This window comes from Xiphophorus couchianus, chromosome 2 (assembly GCF_001444195.1).
Source record: "Xiphophorus couchianus chromosome 2, X_couchianus-1.0, whole genome shotgun sequence".
In the NCBI taxonomy this organism is placed as follows: domain Eukaryota; kingdom Metazoa; phylum Chordata; class Actinopteri; order Cyprinodontiformes; family Poeciliidae; genus Xiphophorus; species Xiphophorus couchianus.
Window position 1 is genome coordinate 1,261,316 of NC_040229.1, and position 20,504 is coordinate 1,281,819.

General features: G+C 37.1%; 1 protein-coding gene across 4 annotated transcripts in view; it reads left to right on the forward strand.

Annotated features, from left to right (window-relative positions):
- The window catches only part of LOC114161784 (potassium voltage-gated channel subfamily C member 1-like), a 71,059-nt gene extending 52,093 nt beyond the window's left edge, over window positions 1–18,966 (forward strand). For 3 of the 4 annotated variants that reach the window (XM_028045376.1, XM_028045379.1, XM_028045387.1), the window contains one exon: window positions 14,176–18,966. Coding sequence is in view for 2 of the 4 variants with exons in the window: in XM_028045387.1 (XP_027901188.1) it covers window positions 14,176–14,189 (14 nt within the window). In the remaining 2 variants the exon portion in view is untranslated. Of the gene's footprint in view, window positions 1–7,670 lie in introns of all 4 variants that reach the window. The other variant, XM_028045371.1, reaches the window with a different exon arrangement.
- Window positions 18,967–20,504: the final 1,538 nt, after the last annotated feature.

Sequence of the window (20,504 nt, forward strand, 5' to 3'; positions counted from 1 at the left end):
GTTGTTTTTTTTCCAGAAAATAGGGGCTTAAGTAAATAATTCTTTATTATGGATGAAAACGTTTTTGTTCCATTGGCAGATAGATTAACTTATAACATGAGAAAAACATTTTGTTATAAGTGAAATAATCTGCCAGTGGAACTAGAACTGGGTTGCTAGGTAACGGCTGAGCTTGGCTGGGGTTGCTAGGTAACGGCGCCAGTGGAACTAGAACTTTTGCACCAATATTAAGGAATTATTGAATTAAAACAAGCCTCTATATCGAGCTACAAAACTACTTTTTTTTTACCCCTCCAGGGGGTCTTTTGTGGGCTCTAGTGTCCCTTATATGACAGCAGGCTGACAGGAAACGGGGAAGGAAGACATGCGGCAAATGTCGTCGGGTACGGGAGTCGAACCCGCGACGGCCGCGCCGAGGACTCAAGGCCTCCAAATACGGGTCGCGCTAACCGCTACGCCACCACGGCACGCCCACAAAACTACTTTTAAGTTCGTTTGTCTTATTTCAGATGTACTCAGATATTTGCTCTATAAATTAGACCAAAAATACTTGGTAAGATCTTGTATTTTTGCAGTGCATGGATTAAAAAAATTAAAGATAAATAAAAATCATGCAGAATTCAAATCATAGATTCCTGAATGATCACCGTTTCTCTTCTTTCTCGATTCATATTTTTTAAGCGAAGCCTGAAGGCTGCCAGTCTCCACCCGTCTGTTTTTCTTCTGTTTGGGTCGAAATGTTCACAAAGCTCAGTCGTGTTTGGAATCGATCCAGTACTGAGTGACAACACAAACGTCAAACTAAGCACCGAAATCCAAGACGCCTCAGATTATTAGATTTATGGGACGAAATCTTACAGGTGCATCTCAGTAAATGAAAATAGAATTCAAAATTTAGAATCCTTCTCATTTTAATGTTTCTTTTCTGCTGATATTTTGTGTAAATTTGCTGCTCAATACTTTATGCTGCCCATCCAGGTTTTTCTCAGTGGGAATGGGATCTTCCTAGTTGAATAATAAAAGAAATATTACAGAGTGACATATTGTAAGCATGTATTCATGTGCATTAAAGAAAAAACAGTTTACAGCTCATGAAAACCTAAAGTTCTACTTCTTAGACTTCTTCCAGCAATAAAATTATGATTTTTGTCAGCAATCATGGAAAACTGCTGACGTGATAAAGAGGAAAAGCCAGAAATATTATAGAATCTAAATATTTTTTTCTGTTCACATAGTGCTATATTCAAGCACATTGATTAAAAAAAAGTTAAGTGGAAGGAAGAAATGTGTATAAGAAACAACTTGTTTTCAGAAGAAATTTCTGCATTTTATTTGATAAATCAAAGTCCCAGCGTACAAGGAGAAGCTAAAGTATCTAATGAAGCCAGACTCTGAGGATCTCCTCCATGTCATGCTGCACTGATGCAGTAATTTGTGCAAAAGGAGCTCAGACTGAGATCAATTCATTTGGTTAAACTGGTCTTTTGGATTTTTATTGGCTCTGAGCTGCAATCACTCAAACAAACAGAAATCCCAACCTGTGTGCACTGGATTCATATAATGACTCTATTGAAGGAAATCAACATTTCAGGGATATTGTAATTTATTGAGATAAACCTACAGAGACCTAGAGAGATGGGTGAGAGACATAAAGCTCTAAAATCTGATAGAAGTTGAGTTAACTTCAGTTTTTGACTTCTTAAAAAAGCCTCACTAACCTGCACTGGATCGAATAAAAACCAGAAGCAGGAGAACCCAAACATGGGACGGTTTGCTCAGTGGGCGTTTTGGCGGCGAAGTGACAGTGTGCACTCTGTGAAGCTTTCACCGCCGCCTGCCTTCCGGGGCTCAGCGATGCTCAGATTGCAGCTGCTGTGGTTCTGCTACAAATGGATGAAAACACTCCTGTCCATTTGCTGAGCTTTGCACTTCTGAACATTTTGACCTAGATGACTGCTTCCAGTGAAACAGGAGAAGAAGTGTTGCACAAACAGCCGCTTTCTTCTTAGGTAAAATATTTAGCCTCACAGGTTAGCGTTACGCTGCTAGCTTGGTGTGAGGGAGGAACTGACGGCTGCAGATTGGACTTCAGCCAGATTCCTGCTGCCACTAAAGGCGACGATCCTTTAGTCTTCAATATAAGGACACAAAAAAAAAAAATCACCGGCCACTTTATTAGGTACACCTCGCTAGTACCGGGTTGGATCTCCTTTTGTTTTCAGAACTGCTTTAATCATTCATGGCAGAGATTCAGCAAGGTACTGGAAACATTCAGTACCAAAGAGTCTGGTCCATATTAACATGATAGCATCACGCAGTTGCTGCACGTGTGTTAGATGCACATCCATGATGTGAATCTCCTGTTCCATCACATCGCAAAGATTCTCTATTGGATTGAGATCAGGGGCCTCATGCATGAAAGAGTGCGCAGTTTTCACACTAAAACCTGACGTACGGAAAAATTTAGAAAAGTACGGTGCGCAAAAAAATTCGGATGCATAAAGCCGTGCGCACGCACGTGACTGCGCACCTTCACTTTATAGATCCCAATTTGCGGGAAATAGAGCATCTGCTGGTCCGCCCTGTCGTCTCCATAAATATATCTGTAAATTAGTGTAAATACCCGGAAGTCTGCCATGACGCGAAGCAGTAACCATGGCAACGTCCTTGTTTGTAGCAGCATAAATATTTATAATAATAATAATTCTATATTTCATTTAAAAGGTGCTTTCAGGACACATAATGCCAGCTCACAAAAATAAAAATACATTTTAAAGAGAGAAAAAAATCAAAATAATAAAGAGATCCTGCAAATGTCCGTTTGAACAGCAGCGCGGATTTAAAGAGACAGCGAGTCACAAAGTGAGGAATGTGGACGTTTATTCTAAATAGTAGAATCATGTGCATGAGTTGTACATTTACTGAATAGAGATGCTTTATGTCCATAAGGCGCATTCACAAAGCGGGCGGTTCCACTGAAGGATGACTGCAGCTGGACCGGTACCGGTACCGCACGGCTCCTTTGCTCACAGCTCCAGGATGACATTGATGCCATTGGAGTTCAGTGAACTCATTGTTCAAGAAACCAGTCCGAGATGATTGGTGCTTTATGACATGGCGTGTTTTTCTGCTGGAAGTAGCCATCAGAAGACACAGCAGCAAAACTCAGGTAGGCTGTGGCGTTGACACAATGCTCAGTTGGTACCAATGGGCCCAAAGCCTGCCAGAAAAATATCCCCCCACCACTACACCACCACTGCCTGAACCGTTGACACAAGGCAGGATGGATCCATGTTTTCATGTTGTTGACGCCAAATTATGACCCATCATCCGAATGTCGCAGCAGAAATCGAGACTCATCAGACCAGGCAACGTTTTTCCAATTTTCTGTTGTCCATTTTGGTGAGCCTGTGTGAGTTGTAGCCTCAGTTTCCTGTTCTTAGCTGACAGGAGCAGCACCCGGTGTGGTCGTCTGCTGCTGTAGCCCCTCAAGGCTCAACATGTTGTGCGTTCAGAGATGCTCTTCTGCAGACCTTGGATTGTAACTAGTGACTGTTGCAGTTCTATCAGCTCCAACCAGTCTGGCCAATTTCCTCTGTTCTCTGCATTTGCGCCTACAGATCTGTTGCTCACTGGATATTTTCTCTTTTTTGGCTCATTCTCTGTAAACCCTAGAGATGGTTGTGCGTGAAAATCCCAGTAGATCAGCAGTTTCTAAAATACTCAGACCAGCCCGTCTGGCACCAACCATTCTGATGCTCAGTTTGAAGTGCAGCAGATTGTCTCGGCCATGTCTACATGCCTAAAGGCATTGAGTTGCTGCCTTGTGATTGGCTGATTCCACATTCATGTTAATCAGCTGTTGGACAGGTGTACCTAATAAAGTGGCCAGTGTGTTTGCATATGGGTTTTTAGCAGTTTTTCATATTGTAAGTGTTTTTCCTCCTGTCCTTGTCCCTCCTCATTCTACTCAGCATGTTGCATGCTGGCTGTTGAACCACCAGGAACATTTTAAAGTTGTTTTTAAGAAGAATTTTCTGGACACAAAACATTTCGTCCGACGTTCATCTGTTTTCATTTAGATCGGCTCAGAGTCTGGTGTCGTAAAGTCAGATTAACTTCTGTAAAACAGAAAATTCAGTTCAAATCAGTGTCTTCATACTGCATCTGTAGAAATTAACTTATAACTTAAGATGTCTAAAACAATAATAAAGTGTATGGTAAGACCTAAACTAACAAAAATATAATCAAAATACAAACACTGAAGAAAACTGACAGAACCAATTTAAAGCAAACATAACACTGCAAAAATACAAAATCTTACCAAGTGTTTTTAGTCTGGTTTCTAGTGCAGATATTTTTATTTTTAATATTTATTGTTATTATATTATTATTTTCTATTATATTTTATTACAATGAATAAACAAAATTAACTTACAAGTGTCTTTTCTGCAATATATAGGAGCTTGTTTTAAATAAAATATTTCTTAATATTGATGAAAAAGTTCTTGTACCGCTGGCAGATTAGTTAGCTAGGAAATTTATTCATTTAATTAAAAACAAAACAATTATGTACAATAGAAAAATATCTATATATATAAAATGAAAGACAAAAGAAAGAAAATAAATCTTATATCTTCCCCTTTTATTCCAAAAATATATCTAAACAGAAATTTACAAAATGTTATTTCATTTATGACATGGGAAAATTGTCTTATTAGTTAATTTATCTGCCAATGGAAATAGAAGAAATGATTTATGTAAAATAAGCTCTTGAAAAGATACTTTTAAATTAGTTTTGTCTTAATTCAGGTTCATTAAGATATCTGCACCAGAGTCTACAAAACAAAAAGATCTTATTCAGATCAACTTATGATCCAGTTAAGTTTAAATTCAGATCAGTCGAGTAAAACGTTTTTGTTTCTGTGATCCAGCTGCTCATTTACATGTCACCACTGATCAGCGTTTCTGACATCTGATCTCAATTTAGAAGTTTTCTGGATTTAACTACTTTATTAAACTCAGTCCAAGAAGATTATATGGCGCAATGACTTTCCATATCCCCACTGCTTCACCAAAATCCTTAACATTTTGCACATTTTCATACAAACGTACTATTGCAAACAGGATGCTGAATTATATACATGAAGAATGAAATAATACAAATAAATATATGTTAATTATTGAATAGAGTCGTAACTGTTCAGATTAACGGTTTATGAGGACAGTAGAGAAATGATAAATTGTCTTATATCTATTCAGAATCAAGCCTTTCTCTACTCTAACATTAAAACTTGATTTCAAAGTTGTATTTTCATCTTATGTGAACTCGACAAGCAGAAACTTTTTAATAAAACTATCATTTGATCCCAGACTTTGCACCGGAGATTTAAGCAACACAGAACGTTTCCCAGGAATCATTTCAGTGACGTAAAAGTCTCCAGTAAAAAGCTCAGTAAAAACACATCATACACATTTTACTACTTAGGCCTACAAAAGAAAAAGAAAAAAAAAAAGACTTTTATTCATGGTTGACTAAAAATGACGTGCTGTCCAAAGTGGTGGAGCAGGCCACTGAGAACAACACAATGTTGCCCTATTTTTATTTTACTTTTACCTTTTTGCTTCTGGACAGGAAGACACAAAGGGCGTCATACTGTTGCCGTGTTCCTTGTTGTCTGTCTGTGGCCATGTGATGGTTGGAGGTTTATTTAATGTGACTTTAAGTCATTAAAATCTCCTAATTTAACAGTAAAGCTCCAGCCATTATATGTGTGTGAGCAGTTCATTGGTAGATTTCTACCAATGGTGTTTTTCACTTCCTCTGATGCAACAACACGCCGTCAGCGCGGCCCTTTGTTCCCTGTGGCGCCGCCCTGCAGGGAAAACTCAGCATCTGCATGCTGTGGCTCACACCCACATACAGCGGGAAAGGACACTGAGGACGCTGCAAAAGTTTTAAACTCACCAACAAGTCGCTTGCGCAGCTGGATTTAGTTTTCCTTGTCACGTGTCATTTCCCACTGTAGCCAAAATACGAAGCGATCTGGTGATAGGAAACGACTACAGCAGGAAACGCTTCTGTTAAATGTTGCTGAGAGAGCTTTTTTTTAATTTTATTTTTTAAGTTGGCCACTTGTAGTTTGCATGAATCAAAAGCAAGTGCAACGAATCCACGGTTAGATTTACAGCGGCGCTCAAAGTGGAACACAACCCTGACAAGACGCAAAGTCTCCGTCACTTTAAACGGGAAAATGTTAGGATTTTTTCCACCTTTGATGTGACGTTTATTCTGCACAGTTCAATTGAAAATTTGTCAATGAGACATTTTAAGATGGTGCAGTGACTTGCTGATTGTCTTGTTGATTAAAACTAATTATCCTGATGCAAGCCTTATTTTTGTTGAAAAGTTACAAAGCATAAAATAACCAACCAAAATGGAAGAGGAGCAGTGTTGCAGGACAGAAATCTTTTATTTTTTATTTTTGCAGTTAAAGCCTCCAGGTAAAACCTCCACACAGCTGCTGGGAGAACGAGTTTGGATCTGAAGACAAAATTCAACTTTTGGGAACTTTTGTGATAATGCCATTAATGAGTTTTACATTGCTTTTTAAATAATTTAACATTTTTAATCAAATCATTTCAGTTCTGTCTGACTCGGTCGCTGCCAGAAAACCAACAAAGTAATTTTAGAAATGCATTTGCCAGGTGTATAACTGTGAGTGTAGCACAGAAACACTGTGAGGCAGCATCATGTCTGGAAATATAAATACATTTCTGATCCATTCCAAAAATCAACCAGTCGTGATGTTAAATGTTTGAAGAAAGAAGATGAAGGCCGATTTTAAAAGAAAACTGAACTGCTTTGCAGCCAAATCAACAGAAAAAATGGCGTTGAAGAAAATAAAATTTTAAGTTGAAAGAAAAATACAAGATCTGTGGGATCGCCAGTAGAGGAGCAGATATGTTGAACTTTTTCAGAGTTTTGGAAATAATTTCCCCCCTTGGAAAATCACATTTTGCTTCCTAAGAGATTTTTTAATATTAATTTGAAACATTACAGGATATACGTCACATTAAAGGTGGAAAATGTTCTACAAAGCATTTATTATATTTAAAAACTGACTCTGCACAATATTGAGGTCTACTGTAGCTAAAGCACATGTTTTATATCTAATCTCTTCCATAAAAGCTTCATGTGGTCAACTCCTTCTCTATAGTGATGATTTTCTCTTCTTTGTTTGTGTTCAACTGTTTACTTCAGGCTAAATTCGCCTAAAACACCTGAATATGAAACATTTTGGGTGATTTATGCAGTGGGCCTATAATTGGTGTTAAGTCTCTAAAAATCTGTAATTTTTGTGCTTTGTGTTTTTTGAAAAGAAAAAGAAAAAAATGACATGTCATAACTCGCATTTTCTTGTTTTGTCTTGTCTGTCCTGTCTCTGTCTGTCTTTGTGTGTCCTTTGTCTTTTTTGTCTTTTTAAACATATTTCTACTTATTTCTGCTTTTCATTATGTGCTTCTTCTCTTTTGACTTTATAAACTACATGTTCATGTTTCCAATGTGTGCAAACCAAACTCCAACCATCTGTCACTTCACGCACACACATTTCATCTATGATTTTCTTTTGCACGCATCCAAACTAAACCGTTTCTGGGTCGTAAAGCGACCGGCCAAGAGAAATCTCGCAGTCTCAATAACATATCGGGAGTGGCGGGTTCGTCTCTCCGCCTCGCTCCCATCACCAGTCCACCGTTTGAGAACTATGAGACGCCGGGACAACTGCGCCGCTGCCGCTCTCCCATCCCCTCCATTTTGTAGCAGAACGGATCCTGGTGATGCCAGAGAAACGCGGTGGATTAGTTACGGATCACGCTGAAACTTCCCTTTGCATTATAACATATTGTGCAAACAAAAAATAGCAATAACGTTAAATGAACTTGAACGTAGAGTGACTTCTGTTTGTGATGCATGCATCGGGTATGCAGATGGGTTAAAGTACAAAACGTAGCTTTCAAGGAAGTTATTGTAAACTATTAGATGAGACGTTAAAATATTGAGATTGGCTCAAGGATTAAAAATAGCCTCACAGGTTTAAAGGGGAAAAAAATGCTGATATTTTAGAAGTTAAATTTGTACATAGACATTCATTTATGTTGCTAGTATCTCCAGCCAGAGAAATGAACATGAAACAAGAAAACGTTCATTTAGCCAAAGAAAAAAGTCTTCGTTCGTAGATTACTTTGATGTTAGCAGTTCTCTGCATTCGTCGTTTGTGACTAATGATGTAAGAGGATAGTAGAAATCATCGCCGTTAGCTCTTTGTTTCACTATTGGCATCCTGTCATCATAGGACACTTGTGTGGAAAGTTTAAACTGCGACTTAAAGTGATGTGTAGTTTAAAAAAAAGAGATGCCATGGTGTAAATTAAGATTATAAACCGACTTCATCTTAATACGCTGGGAATACGATCCCTCATATGCAAATATTACCTTGGAGTTAGCCGGAAAAGGTCCATTCTGTCATTTTAATGACATATAAAATGAAGATTTGTGCAAAATGAGTTGTTCGTCAGGCAAACATTCTTACCAATTACAGAAAACCAGGATAATGTAGATTTTTTTCTTCCAGATAGCAGCGGATAATTAGGTGGAACTAATGCTAATGCTGCGTTCACACTGAACACAATTTGAGCGTCAGGCGCTTCAAGTTCACATTCAAAGTCTCAGTGGACGCGCGTCTAAATGGCGTTGGAACGAGCCGTTGTTTCCCGTTGCCTTTCTTTATGGTAGAGAAACTGAGAGAGTGACACCAAATTATTATGTAATGAAAGCTTCTGCAATCATAACAGAGGCTCAGATGCTTAACCTTTTAGAATATTTTAGATATGCTCATAAAGAAAAAGAAAATTAAATCAGCAAATTAAGGATTTTTCTGAAATAATTTGGAGTTATGATCCACAGAAAAATCAGCGGAGAAGCAGCAGGTTCCTGTAGCTCCGTTTTCACACCTTTATTTATTTAATGACAGGAAATGACTGAATGGACCTTTAAAAAAAAATCATTTTCTGGTAAAGTATTTAATATTTCCTCGTTTATTTTTTTAACAAGAAACTTAACGCGACGTATTTAAAAAGCTCCTAACAAACTAATTTTTGGAAAGTCAAATTTGAACGACTTTAACTAGGAAGTTTAAATAAAAACAAGCACTTTACTAACAGTCGGTGTTGATTACTAACCTCTAACGTTTGCATAAGGAGTGAATTCTGCGCGAACACAAGCCACGCCATTGAACACGCTTCGCTTCATGATTGTTCGTTTCTTTACTCAGGTTTTCTTTTCTTTAAAATGTTTTTCTAAAATGACTAAATCATCTCTTTTTTTTCTCATTTTACTGAAAACAATCAATACATTTTGCTTTTAAAACCAAGACAAACATCTTTCGGTGTATATTTTTCATGTTTGTACATTCTGTGTGGAGCAACAGATCAGCAAAAAATAGAAAAAATGTCACATTCACATATGCAATAAATGTGCAATATTTCTTTAATGCTGGAAAACATGCCGTGCATAAACATGTAAATATGCAGATATATTTTTACCCTACAAAAAGGCAGACTACTTATTCGCATGTTTCAGCTCCTGTGGATGTAAGTAGTAGAAGTGATCAGACCTGAGCCATTTCCATGTCGATGTTGTGGCAACTGTCTGAAATGGTTTTAGGTTGGAAAAAGTTTGATATTTTCCTTTTTTTCTGCTGCATTTCACTGTAACGATCCACACTGCTGTACCACTGGATGTAAGAAGAACAAGTCAAACTAAAATCAGAACTGACTTACATTTTCCACGTGTAAAATTCGTCTGCTTGTTTCGGTGTTGCTAATCTAGCTGTTACACTCCGTGGTCCTGGCACCACTTTTAAATCCATGTGCTTCCAAAGAACTGAAACTGGAGTTTGTAAATGAGTCTCATGTGAGCAGATGAATGTTTGTTTTAATCGCCGACTGACTGGAAGTGAGTTGTGGGACTGATGTGAACAGAAACGGATGGTTTAGAACATTTTTCACACATAGATGTAACATTTTCATGAAGAAAAAAGAAAAAGGTTGCAGTATTGTAATGTTATCTGAACACTTGTCATTCAGCATACTGAGCAGATTTTCAGACTTTTTGTGTACAATATGAACCTAAACTTTGGTAGTGGTTTTTTAAATGAAGAGAAAACTTTTGTGAGCATGCAGTGAGGAAACATTCACGCTGATATTGACCATGACCAAACTGAGATTTGGCTCAAAACATTTGTTAGAATAATTTCTCTCCTTGTTATTTTTATTTTTATTTTTTTTTTTGCTTGGCTCCTCATTAACCCTCTTAGCCTCACTTACATCTTGTATAACCACAAAGGGAGGATATTATATTCTGTGGATTATACTTAAATCACTGGTCTACTTTATCATTTACAGTAAAATAAGTAGGAATATTTTTGTGTCTGATGCAACTGAAGGAATCAAATAATGTCTTTTATTTTGCACATTTTTTCTCATATAAATGCTATTTACTCATATTTGTATTTGTGTTTTAGTAACATAGTTGTCTTCTGTTCCAGTGAGAGTTAAATCATAGTTTTGACATAAAGTTGTGGGATATCAAACAGAAACAGGCCTTCCTGTGCCTCCATGAGGTCCCTGTAGACCCTGATGTCAGTTTAGGATGCAAAATACGGCTAGATTTAACTAGCTAAACCTTTAAAGCAGCACTTATTATGGAAAATGTACATGTGAATGCATTAAAGTCATTTGAATTTACTGATTATTTATGTTTACATTAAGATTTTCAACAATGATTGGATATATGCAGCTCTGGAAAAATTAAGAAACAACTTAAAATGATCAGCTTCTCTGATTTTACTTTTTTATAGGTTTATGTTTGAGTAAAATGAACATTGTTCTTTTATTCTATGAACTACTGACAACATATCTCTGAAATGCCAGGCAAAAATGTAGTATTTATCTGCAAAAAATGAAAAAGGGTCAAAATAAGGAAAAAGCTGCAGGGCTTCCAGACCTGGAATAACACCAAGAAAACAAGTTCATATTAATTTAGAAACAACAACTCTAATGTTTTAACTCAGAAATCAGTATTTGGTGGAAGAAGCAGGAGGTTTTCAATGAGCTTCAGTGCATTTTCCCCAGAGCTGTTTATTATTTTTACTAGATGTTATTGATAAAAGGTTCATGTCAATAAAAACAATCTTAATATCCGCAGGCAGAATTGGATCATATCAGGAATAAATGTAATGTAGATTATTGAATAGTTTCTTGCAAAACTATTTTTATTCTTTGAAAACGTAAAAACTTTTTATGTGATAAACAAGAATTCATGCATAATTTTGAAGTGGAAGAAGATAATTTTTTTTCAAATTTTATTTAGATATTAAAAGCTAGAAAATATGGCATGCGTATGTATTCCCGCTTTTATTACTTCACCCCTAAATAAAATTCAGTAAAATCCTTAAGATGTCACTCAACAAGTAAATAGGATCAGACTGTGTATAAATAATATAACTAATTTTATTTCAGTTAAACTTTATTTACAACTGCAGTTTTCTGTTGAAAACATTTAAGTCTGGTTTGTTCAACAGCCATGAATTGTGTTTGACTTTTAAGCTCTGCAGTGACAGAAATGCCACATTTTGTTCAAAAGTGTAATGTTGTAAACTAACTACTAGTTACAACATAGGAGAATATTTTGATCAGATGATTTCATCACTTAGAATAGAGTTATGCCTTTAAGGATTTATTAAAATGTACAGACTCAAAGATCCGTGTATGGAAGCCATATAGAAAAAAATAATCTGCAATAGATTACTAATTATTGTCAAACATATCAGATCACATAACGCGTTCCCATTAAATTTTGAATATTCTTTTAATTCACGTGTCAAACTAATCTAGACTCCAGATTACATCAATAAGTCTCCAGTTTTTCACAAATCCTGAAAATTCACATAAAATCAACAGATCCCCCAATTTCTTCTGATTGTACAGCCAATTTTTCTCAAAATTCATCAAAATCTTTGGGTTTAATTGACCTCAGCTTTACTTGATGTCAAGTTGCAGTCTGTGATCGATACAGTGAGTATAAAAATTCACATTTAACCTCACACATCAGTGCAAATTTAAAAATTCCTTACAAATATTTCTAAATTAGCAACACAAAATCTGTGATTTTGATTCCAAAAAGCCGCAAAAACAAAACCAAAACCCTGATCAGTGATAGTTTAATCTTAAGAAACACTGATTGAATGCTAAAACAAACAGCTATTTATAGATATCATTTATTAATTTAGTGATAAAATGGGTTTTATCAATACATTCTGGCACAACTGGCCTTTTAAGAACATTCCGATTTTTGATTTGGCTCAAAATTAAATTAAGTTTGACTCTCCTGTTCTAGTTGCAATTTGGATTTATTAAAAAAAAAAATTTTTTTGCTACTTTCAAAAAGTTACATGTAACTTTGGGAAGACGAAAACCAATCACCACCTGATATTAGTTATTAGTTATTTTTGCTAATCAGTCCATGATCTATATGTAACAAAATGGCAGCTGTTTGGACAATGTTTTAATGGCCTTGTTGCTGAAAGTGAGTTATGTAAATAAAGTTGCCTTTTGTGATTCTGAAACAACATCAATAAATCTCAAGTTTCCAAAAATTCACGCCTTTATGTCATACTTAGGAGCAATTTTCCAATGATACAAAGATGGTGAAAATAAGACGTTTTATTGCATAAAATAATAGATTCATAGATAACGTTTTAAGAAGTGACATTACAATCAGTTTTAAATCAAAATAGAAAATGAATATATATGTAAATCTATATAAAAGTATAATTATATAGCTTTAATTTTTTTTAAATAGTTGATATTTGAGAAATAGTTCATTTTTTTCTCTGGATCACATGTTTGTGTCTATATCTTATTTTCTGTCCCATTTTCCCAATGCTGAGCTTGGCAGAACAGTGAGCTCATTGTTTTAATGTCTTTATTACTGTATGAGAATTCATCAGATAAAAACATTGCAAACTTTAACGTTTTACTGGATTTGCTGTAAAATTTGGGTCTCATTGACTGCTATTTTGTTGTTAAACATGTTTACAGTTCATTTTTCATTAAAATTCTGTTTAAAACCATTTACAGTTGGTATTTTTAATGCAAACGTTACATATTGTTTACTTGATTTCCCCCGTTGTAATGTAATATTCTACTGTTTATTGAAAACGTTGTGTTTATTTTTTTTACTGGCCTGTTGGAGGTTTCATGAACTTTGGTGACACCTCTTCACTCCACGCCTCTTCCTGTGTCGACATCAACAGATAAAAAGTGGAAAAATGAAGAGCAAACAGAAGAAGTTAAAAAGCAGCAGTAGTGGATGATGTCTGCTATCAATGGGTTTAATGTAACACAAGATTCATTTTCCTTGTTTCCATAAAGGAGGATCCTTCAGAAATGTTTTCATTTCTCATTTTGTGTCGTAGCATTAACATTTGCACCATTTCCTATCTGTAAATTAGGTGTTTAGCACCAATTAAAGGCACAATTTAGAACCTAAAGAAGTCAAACTCACCATAAATGCTAAGGCACAAAATGACTGGTGCTAAATTTACTGTTGTATTTTACAAAATGTTTAGCTTTTCTTTGAAAAGTGAAACTATTTCTGGATGTTTCTGATCATCTTTCTTCGCAGTTTTGCAAACACATGTAGGTCAAGCAGCACCAAATCATATGCAGAGCTCTTTAATGTTGTCCAGTTTGAGAAAAGTCAGTTTTCCATATTTTTGTAATGTTTCCATTTCATAATTTTGCTGTTTAAGACGAACCAACTATTCCAGCAGATTTAAGTGTTTGTTGTGTGTTGTTGAAGCATTTTATTTCAATTTGTTCACTTCATTCTGACACAGTTTAACTGCAGTTGACAGGTAATGGTAACTCCTGATTACTTTACATTTGTTCATAATGTCAGAACCTAATTAGCCATTTTTTAATGTGTATTTGAGAAACCTCAGCTAACCGCATATGAAGCAGTTACGTTTTGGTGTGACTGAACATAATTATTTGAAGGTTGGCGGCGGTGAACTTGACATTAACGGCTTTCTGTTTCTCTCTTTGCAGTGTTAAGTTTCTAGCGTTCGCCTTCTCTGTTATGAGGAGTCAGTAACTGGTAAACAAATTGCGGCGGGAGCCACATAAGTGACAGGCTTGTCGCGGACGGACAGTTGAAAGGAGATCTTTGAGGTGACGAGAGAGACCAGAGGGTAATCATGAATTTAAAAAAATATATAAATATGTATCACTTGGTCTGCTCCTCACATTGTTACCAAAGCAGCCTCTTGGATCGCCAACCACACCTTTTTTGACAACAGTTCACCTGAACCCCCTCCCACCCGCCCACTTCTTCTTCCTGTGCCCCCTTCCCTTGTCCTTCAAGCGGACTGAGCATTGCACTGACACACTTTTGGAGAAAACAGGACTCCTGATGACACATTCCAGACGACATCTCTCTGACAGTGTTATGAACGCCATCCTGCTTATTGACCAAATCGGCACCGCCTGCAGTGCCGAACCACTGAGCAAGTTTCCCGGTCAAGCACTCGTCTTTCACCTGGACTCAAACGAACAATGTAGCATCTCTGCTAACACACTGTAGCATCTGTTGGTTGGGAAATATCTTGACTTAAAAACCAATCCATCCACAGTTCAATGAGAGAGAAAATTATGCATTCAAGGGATCTTCTAGATGTCACTCCTGTATTCCTTTCCAGTGAAGTAGAAAGTCATTGAGGGAGCACATGAGAGACAAAGGATTGGTCTTATTCAATACAACAATTAATTTAAAAAAGAGAGAGAGAGATGCACAAATATAACAATGCACAGTCTTTAACGGCACCTCCTGACAGCCCCTTGTTAAAGTTTAGCACTTGTATAGTCTTCCATTTACTTCTATTAGACAGAAGTACTGCCCTGCTCATCAAACAGCACTAACTCTGAAGCAGAACAATCGAAGCACATGTAGCATTATCTTAGACAAGTCATTTTATACTCACCCTAAACAGTCTCCATCACTAAATAGTGATGGATAGACTTATCTTTATCTCTCATGTACTGATGTGGGCTTGCACGAAAATCTATGTTGGGTACCAAAGGTCCTTTAGCATGCACTTGCTGAATGACCCTCTGTAATGTATAGTAGATTAGTAGAGATATTAAATATAGGGTGAGGCTTCTACTCCCTCTCATGCTAACCATCGTCTCTTAGTCCTTTGACTGCCAGTAGCTTCCTGTGCCTCACTGCACATGTAGGTCCCCGTGTCTGGGTGACGGAGACTCGATTAGTAAACAGACTGACTCAAGGAGTCAAACCCTGTTGGAATATCGGCCTATCCTGCCTAAATTACAAAAAAAATGCAAACAGTTCTGCATTATTTTGAACGGGACCAATCTGGTGAATATTTCCCAAACACTGCCAATTAGGCGCCAAGACTCCTCTGATGCATACTGCCCTGCCTCTCTTGTCCCTCTTGCTGCCAACAAGTGCTTCACTGGCAACACAATGTCACGATGAAGTTCAGGGGGGGGAAAGGGAGTCCTTCTAGGCCCAAAGGATATATTCAGAGAAACGAACCAAGAGTAAGAACAAGTGTGGACGTGTACAAAGAGAACAAATCTATATTTTGATAAACAAATCTACGATGCTCCATGACTTTGGAGATGGGGTTCTGTCCGGGAAGAGTCTGGAAAAAAAAAAGGTCTCATACAAGAGAAGAAAATTAGTTGGTGGAAAGGATACAAGAAAAGAAGTATTCCTTCATGCTGGGGTGTGCAACATAATTTAACCCGCAGGTGTTGGGGATGAAAAAAGGTTTCTAGAAAGACCTTTAGCAATGACTGACTCTTGCCCATTCAGACATGGAAAAGAAAAAGGATGGACAATAAGAATAATGGGAAAAAAATGCATTTTTGTAACTTTGTTTACCAGCATGACTACTTTGCATGACTGTCTTTTCTGCAAGCCCTTAGTTGAAGACAAGGGTGCTAGAGATACAAAAAAGTATATATAAAATAAATTTAAAAAATGTTATATGCAATTAATGTTTTAAAAAAGATTATAATTAAAGAGAAGAGCTATATTTTCTTTTGAGAACTAAAAAAATGTGAATATTGAAACATGTATGTTTGCAAAGTACACCCTGAACTATGTTTTGTTTGATGAAATCTCTCTGCTACTACTGCCCTACACTCTTCATTCCAGTGTTTATGACCTCTGACATGGTTTTTATTTTGTAACGCGTTGAGCAGCACACTTTCTAAACATTCAATTGACCAACTTTGCCTGTAGCATCTGAGCAAAGTGCTGTAGTCGTTGTCAGTCACAAAGTCCATGTTTCCTCCTTGACTTGTTTGCACATCTTCCGTAGCAAAAGCAGCACCCGTACTGAAACAGCAGCTCTCCATGTTCTGAAAGCTTGATTAGTACTCATTGTTTGCTAGTTTTCTTTGGCAATAACGCAAGAGTTGTCACGACTGTAGCTGATAAAAACGGAGTCCTTTGAGTTATCTTCAAAGCTTCAGTGTTGAAGGGATTCCTAAGAGTCTTGGATGCCTCGTTTGCAGAGATAGCAGTCTCACCCTCTGCAGGAGAACAGGAAGACCAATAAAATAATAAAAGATGCAATATGGCGAGGAGTTGGGAGAGATTTTTAAGTTTGCATGGAATTAACTGCCATTCCAAATTCAGAGCGTTGGCTTGAGGGACTCAGGTGCGCTGATAGTGTACGTGGATGTAGGTGTTTTGCTATTTTCTTTTTAACATAATAAATTTTAATATATAGAAAAATAATAATGTGAACACCTCACAGTGATGTGTTAAAAAATTACAAATCAAAAAAACAAAACAAAAAAAAAAAAACAGCATGCATTATGACTTGATCATCTCTCCAGGGGGAACAGATTCTTGCCATTTCCCTCCAGCCTTGTCATTGTTCCTGTCACGATTCCAGTCCGGATAACTTTATAAACACTGTGCCGTGTTGTAGAGCAGCAAAGTCTTCCTTGGAGAGGCAACTGAGAACTACTCACACTCACAGTGTCGGCATGAGTGTGTAGAGGTAGCTTGTCTTAATTTTTTTTAAAAGGTCAGGTCTTCGCATCTGTCATTACCACACTGCCGAGTTCTTGTCATCCCGCTGGCTAGTTCATCGTATCACAACGCAGTCATGCAAGCACCAATCAAAGAGACCCAGAGCTTCCAAAATGATGTCAGAAAATGATAAAGAAAAGGTAAGAAGTGGTCCACCTGGGGGAGCCTGATGGTGACAATGAAACAGTGACAGGTTGAAGGAAGACTAAGGTGATCTGTGGAGTGTTGAGGGGTCTTCAAGAACTTCTTCTTTGGTTTGGTTTTCCCAGTGAGTTTCAAGCCCCGCTGGTCCGGGGTTTAGCTCAGGCAGCTGAACGGTCCTCCGCCCATTTCTCGTTCATTTCAGCGTGATGTAGACGACAGAGAGCGTTAACAGTTCTGTTGAGTCTGCGCAGGTTTAACAGGGTCCACAACTTTCTCTATTTGCAAAAATCTTACTAACACATAGTTTTCATTCTGGAAAGTTCTCAGAGCTTGGATGGCAACAGAGATTTTTCAGAGGTGGCGTGCACACCGGCAAAAAAACAACAAAAAAAACTTTGTGATTCACCCAATTGTTTGTAAGTTGTATTTTTTATTTCTTATGGCCAGGCAGTGTTTTTATTTTCATGCTACTGTTTTTCATTGTTAAGTTTGCCATATCTTTGTTCTCCACATTGCGACTCTCTGCCAGCAGCAGGCTGAAAAAGATGTCTTTTTTTCCCCCTAATGCATAATACTGCCATTTGATTTAGATTTGTGGAACAGGATGAGTTACAATGTCGATTGTGCTAAGTCTGTTTTATTTTTAAAGGTTTTCTATCTGTTAGAAGACGTAAAAGAAAAAAGCAGTCACCTCATACAACCAAAAGGACAGGAATGCTTTGTGTTGGCGTGTTACTCTGATTTGTCCTGAAGGTGCCACATGGTCTTTGGACAACACCTCCTCCACAGCATCCTGTTTGATTTTACTTACATGTTTGTTCGTTTTTCAAAATGTTTTCATTGTGTCTCTTTTTGTTTGAGGCCACTGTATGCAATCCACACCATGTATGCCACTGATCGACACTTACTGTAAGCTCCCTGAGACACAGATGTGCTGTCATCAGTTTAGACATTTTCAGCCACCTGTGGCTTTCCATAGAGTGACATAGCAATCACGTATATCTTTAAAAAAGTATTTTACAAATTGAAAATATTACAGTTGTTTCAGAGCAAATTATATCATACTATATAAAGTTTTCTAATATATGAAATGTTATTTTAATGATAAAATCTAACAAGTCTAACCTCGTTACAAACATCTAATTTACTGCATTCACATAAGCATCCCAAAGATTCATTTTACCTGCTATTATTGTGTAAAACAGACTTAGGTACTGGTCCATTGTACTGTGGTCTTAAGTGGAGCCTGAATGGGGAGAAGAGGTGGTCACTGAAGCATCAGGTTGTGACTTATGCCGGATTTCATTTTTGAAATGTTGGGACATGAAGAACAACTCATCAAGAACTGTACAAAGTATATTTCAATGGAATGTTCATGATCTATCTTTTTATATTTTGAAGAGAAAAAGAAAATAGAAACATATCAATAAAGCGTCATAATTGAACATATTTCTACTATTGAGACTTAAAATGTATGAATGTCAATGTGATCTAATGTGAACCAACCTGCATTGCAGCTTGAATGAACAACTGAACAACAGTCATGAGATGCTTTTTCAGAGACATTGAAATTGCTTAAAAATCACTGAGATCAAACTAAAATAAATGGAAGAGTAATCTCAGTTGTGTGTCGGTTTGTTTAAGTTGAGTAAATGAAAGCAAAAGAAGCCCCCATGCGTTCTGACCGAGTAGGATATGAAGTGGTGAAGTAACTGTCACAGTTAGCTGTGTTCATCAATCTGACAGCAGCAGGGAGACCACTAAGCACTGACTGATGTAATCAGAGCTGAAATGAGGAGGCGAAGAAAATCCAAAGTCTTTCAAGGCAAGAGTGACATGTTATATGTGACTGAAAGTTTGTGGACGTTTCCAAGAGCTTACTAAATATCAACATGGAGGTTATGGGGGGATTTTTCTGCCATATTTTGAGAGCACACATTTAAGTTTGAAAGCAGGACTTCCTGTCTTTCTTCTCAAAACTTGTAATGCTTGTACTCAAAACTTCTGCTCTATTTCAAATATTCACTGTGCTTTCTCAAATCTCTGCTCGCTTGCCAAACATTTTCTGCTAGCGCTTGGAACAAAAAAGTACCGTCACCTAGCAACCTCTCAGCCAATAGAATGAAAGTGTTGTACTGTGTGCATTTGTTTCCTTCTAGTGGCTGTGCCTGTATGGCTACTGTTTATTCTATCTATCTATCTATGATGGAAGGTTTATAGACATATATTTTTTCTGTTAATGGTTATCTATATATCATTACATATAACCATTGACAGAAAACACATATCTATAAATCTATTCATCATAGAGAGACAGACAGATAGCATGTCGTGACTAAGGTGTAACACTGTTGGTTTTGTGGATCCATTTTCTTTGGTTGGGTGAACAAACTCCTGCTATAATCGATAGTAACCACACAGGCATACACACTAGAAGGAAACAAATGCACCCATTGTAACACTTGCATTCTATTGGCTGAGAGGTTGCCAGGCGACAGTACTTTTCTGTTCCAAGCGCTAGCAGAAAATGATTCGCAAGCAAGCAGACAGGTTTGCAGGTGGAGATTTGATCCAAGCAGAGAAGTTTTGAGCATGAGGAGAAAGGTCTGAGAAAGCACAGTGAATGAAAGAGAGCAGAAGTTCTGACCACAAGAATTACAAGTTTTGTGAAGAAAGACATGAAGTCATGCTTTCAGACTGAAATTGTGTGCTCTTGAATTATGGCAGGAAAATTCCCCCCATAGAAGGTGATCTTTACATCTGGGGCGATCTGGAACAGGGTCAGGATATTTTGAAGCAGGGAGGTAATCTAATGCCCTTTTTTTCTTTCCCATAAAAATCTAAATTGTTTAATCTCAACATTTGTTTTCGAAAGAATCTTTAATATCGACACACACCAGTTTATAAAAGTAAAGAGCCTTCCAAAAGTGTTAATACAACCTGAGGTGACATTGTTACATTAAACCACAAACTTTTGTTCACTCTCCTTTAGCCTAGTCTTTACCAGATTAGCATATCCAGAGACTATTTTTCTTATTCTTCTATGCAAAATTGCTCAGGCAGAAAAGAGCACAAAATAGATTCTTAGCTGGATTCAGATCTGGACTTTGACTTGGCCATTGTAACACATGAACATGCTTGAAGCTACTCCCATCAGTTT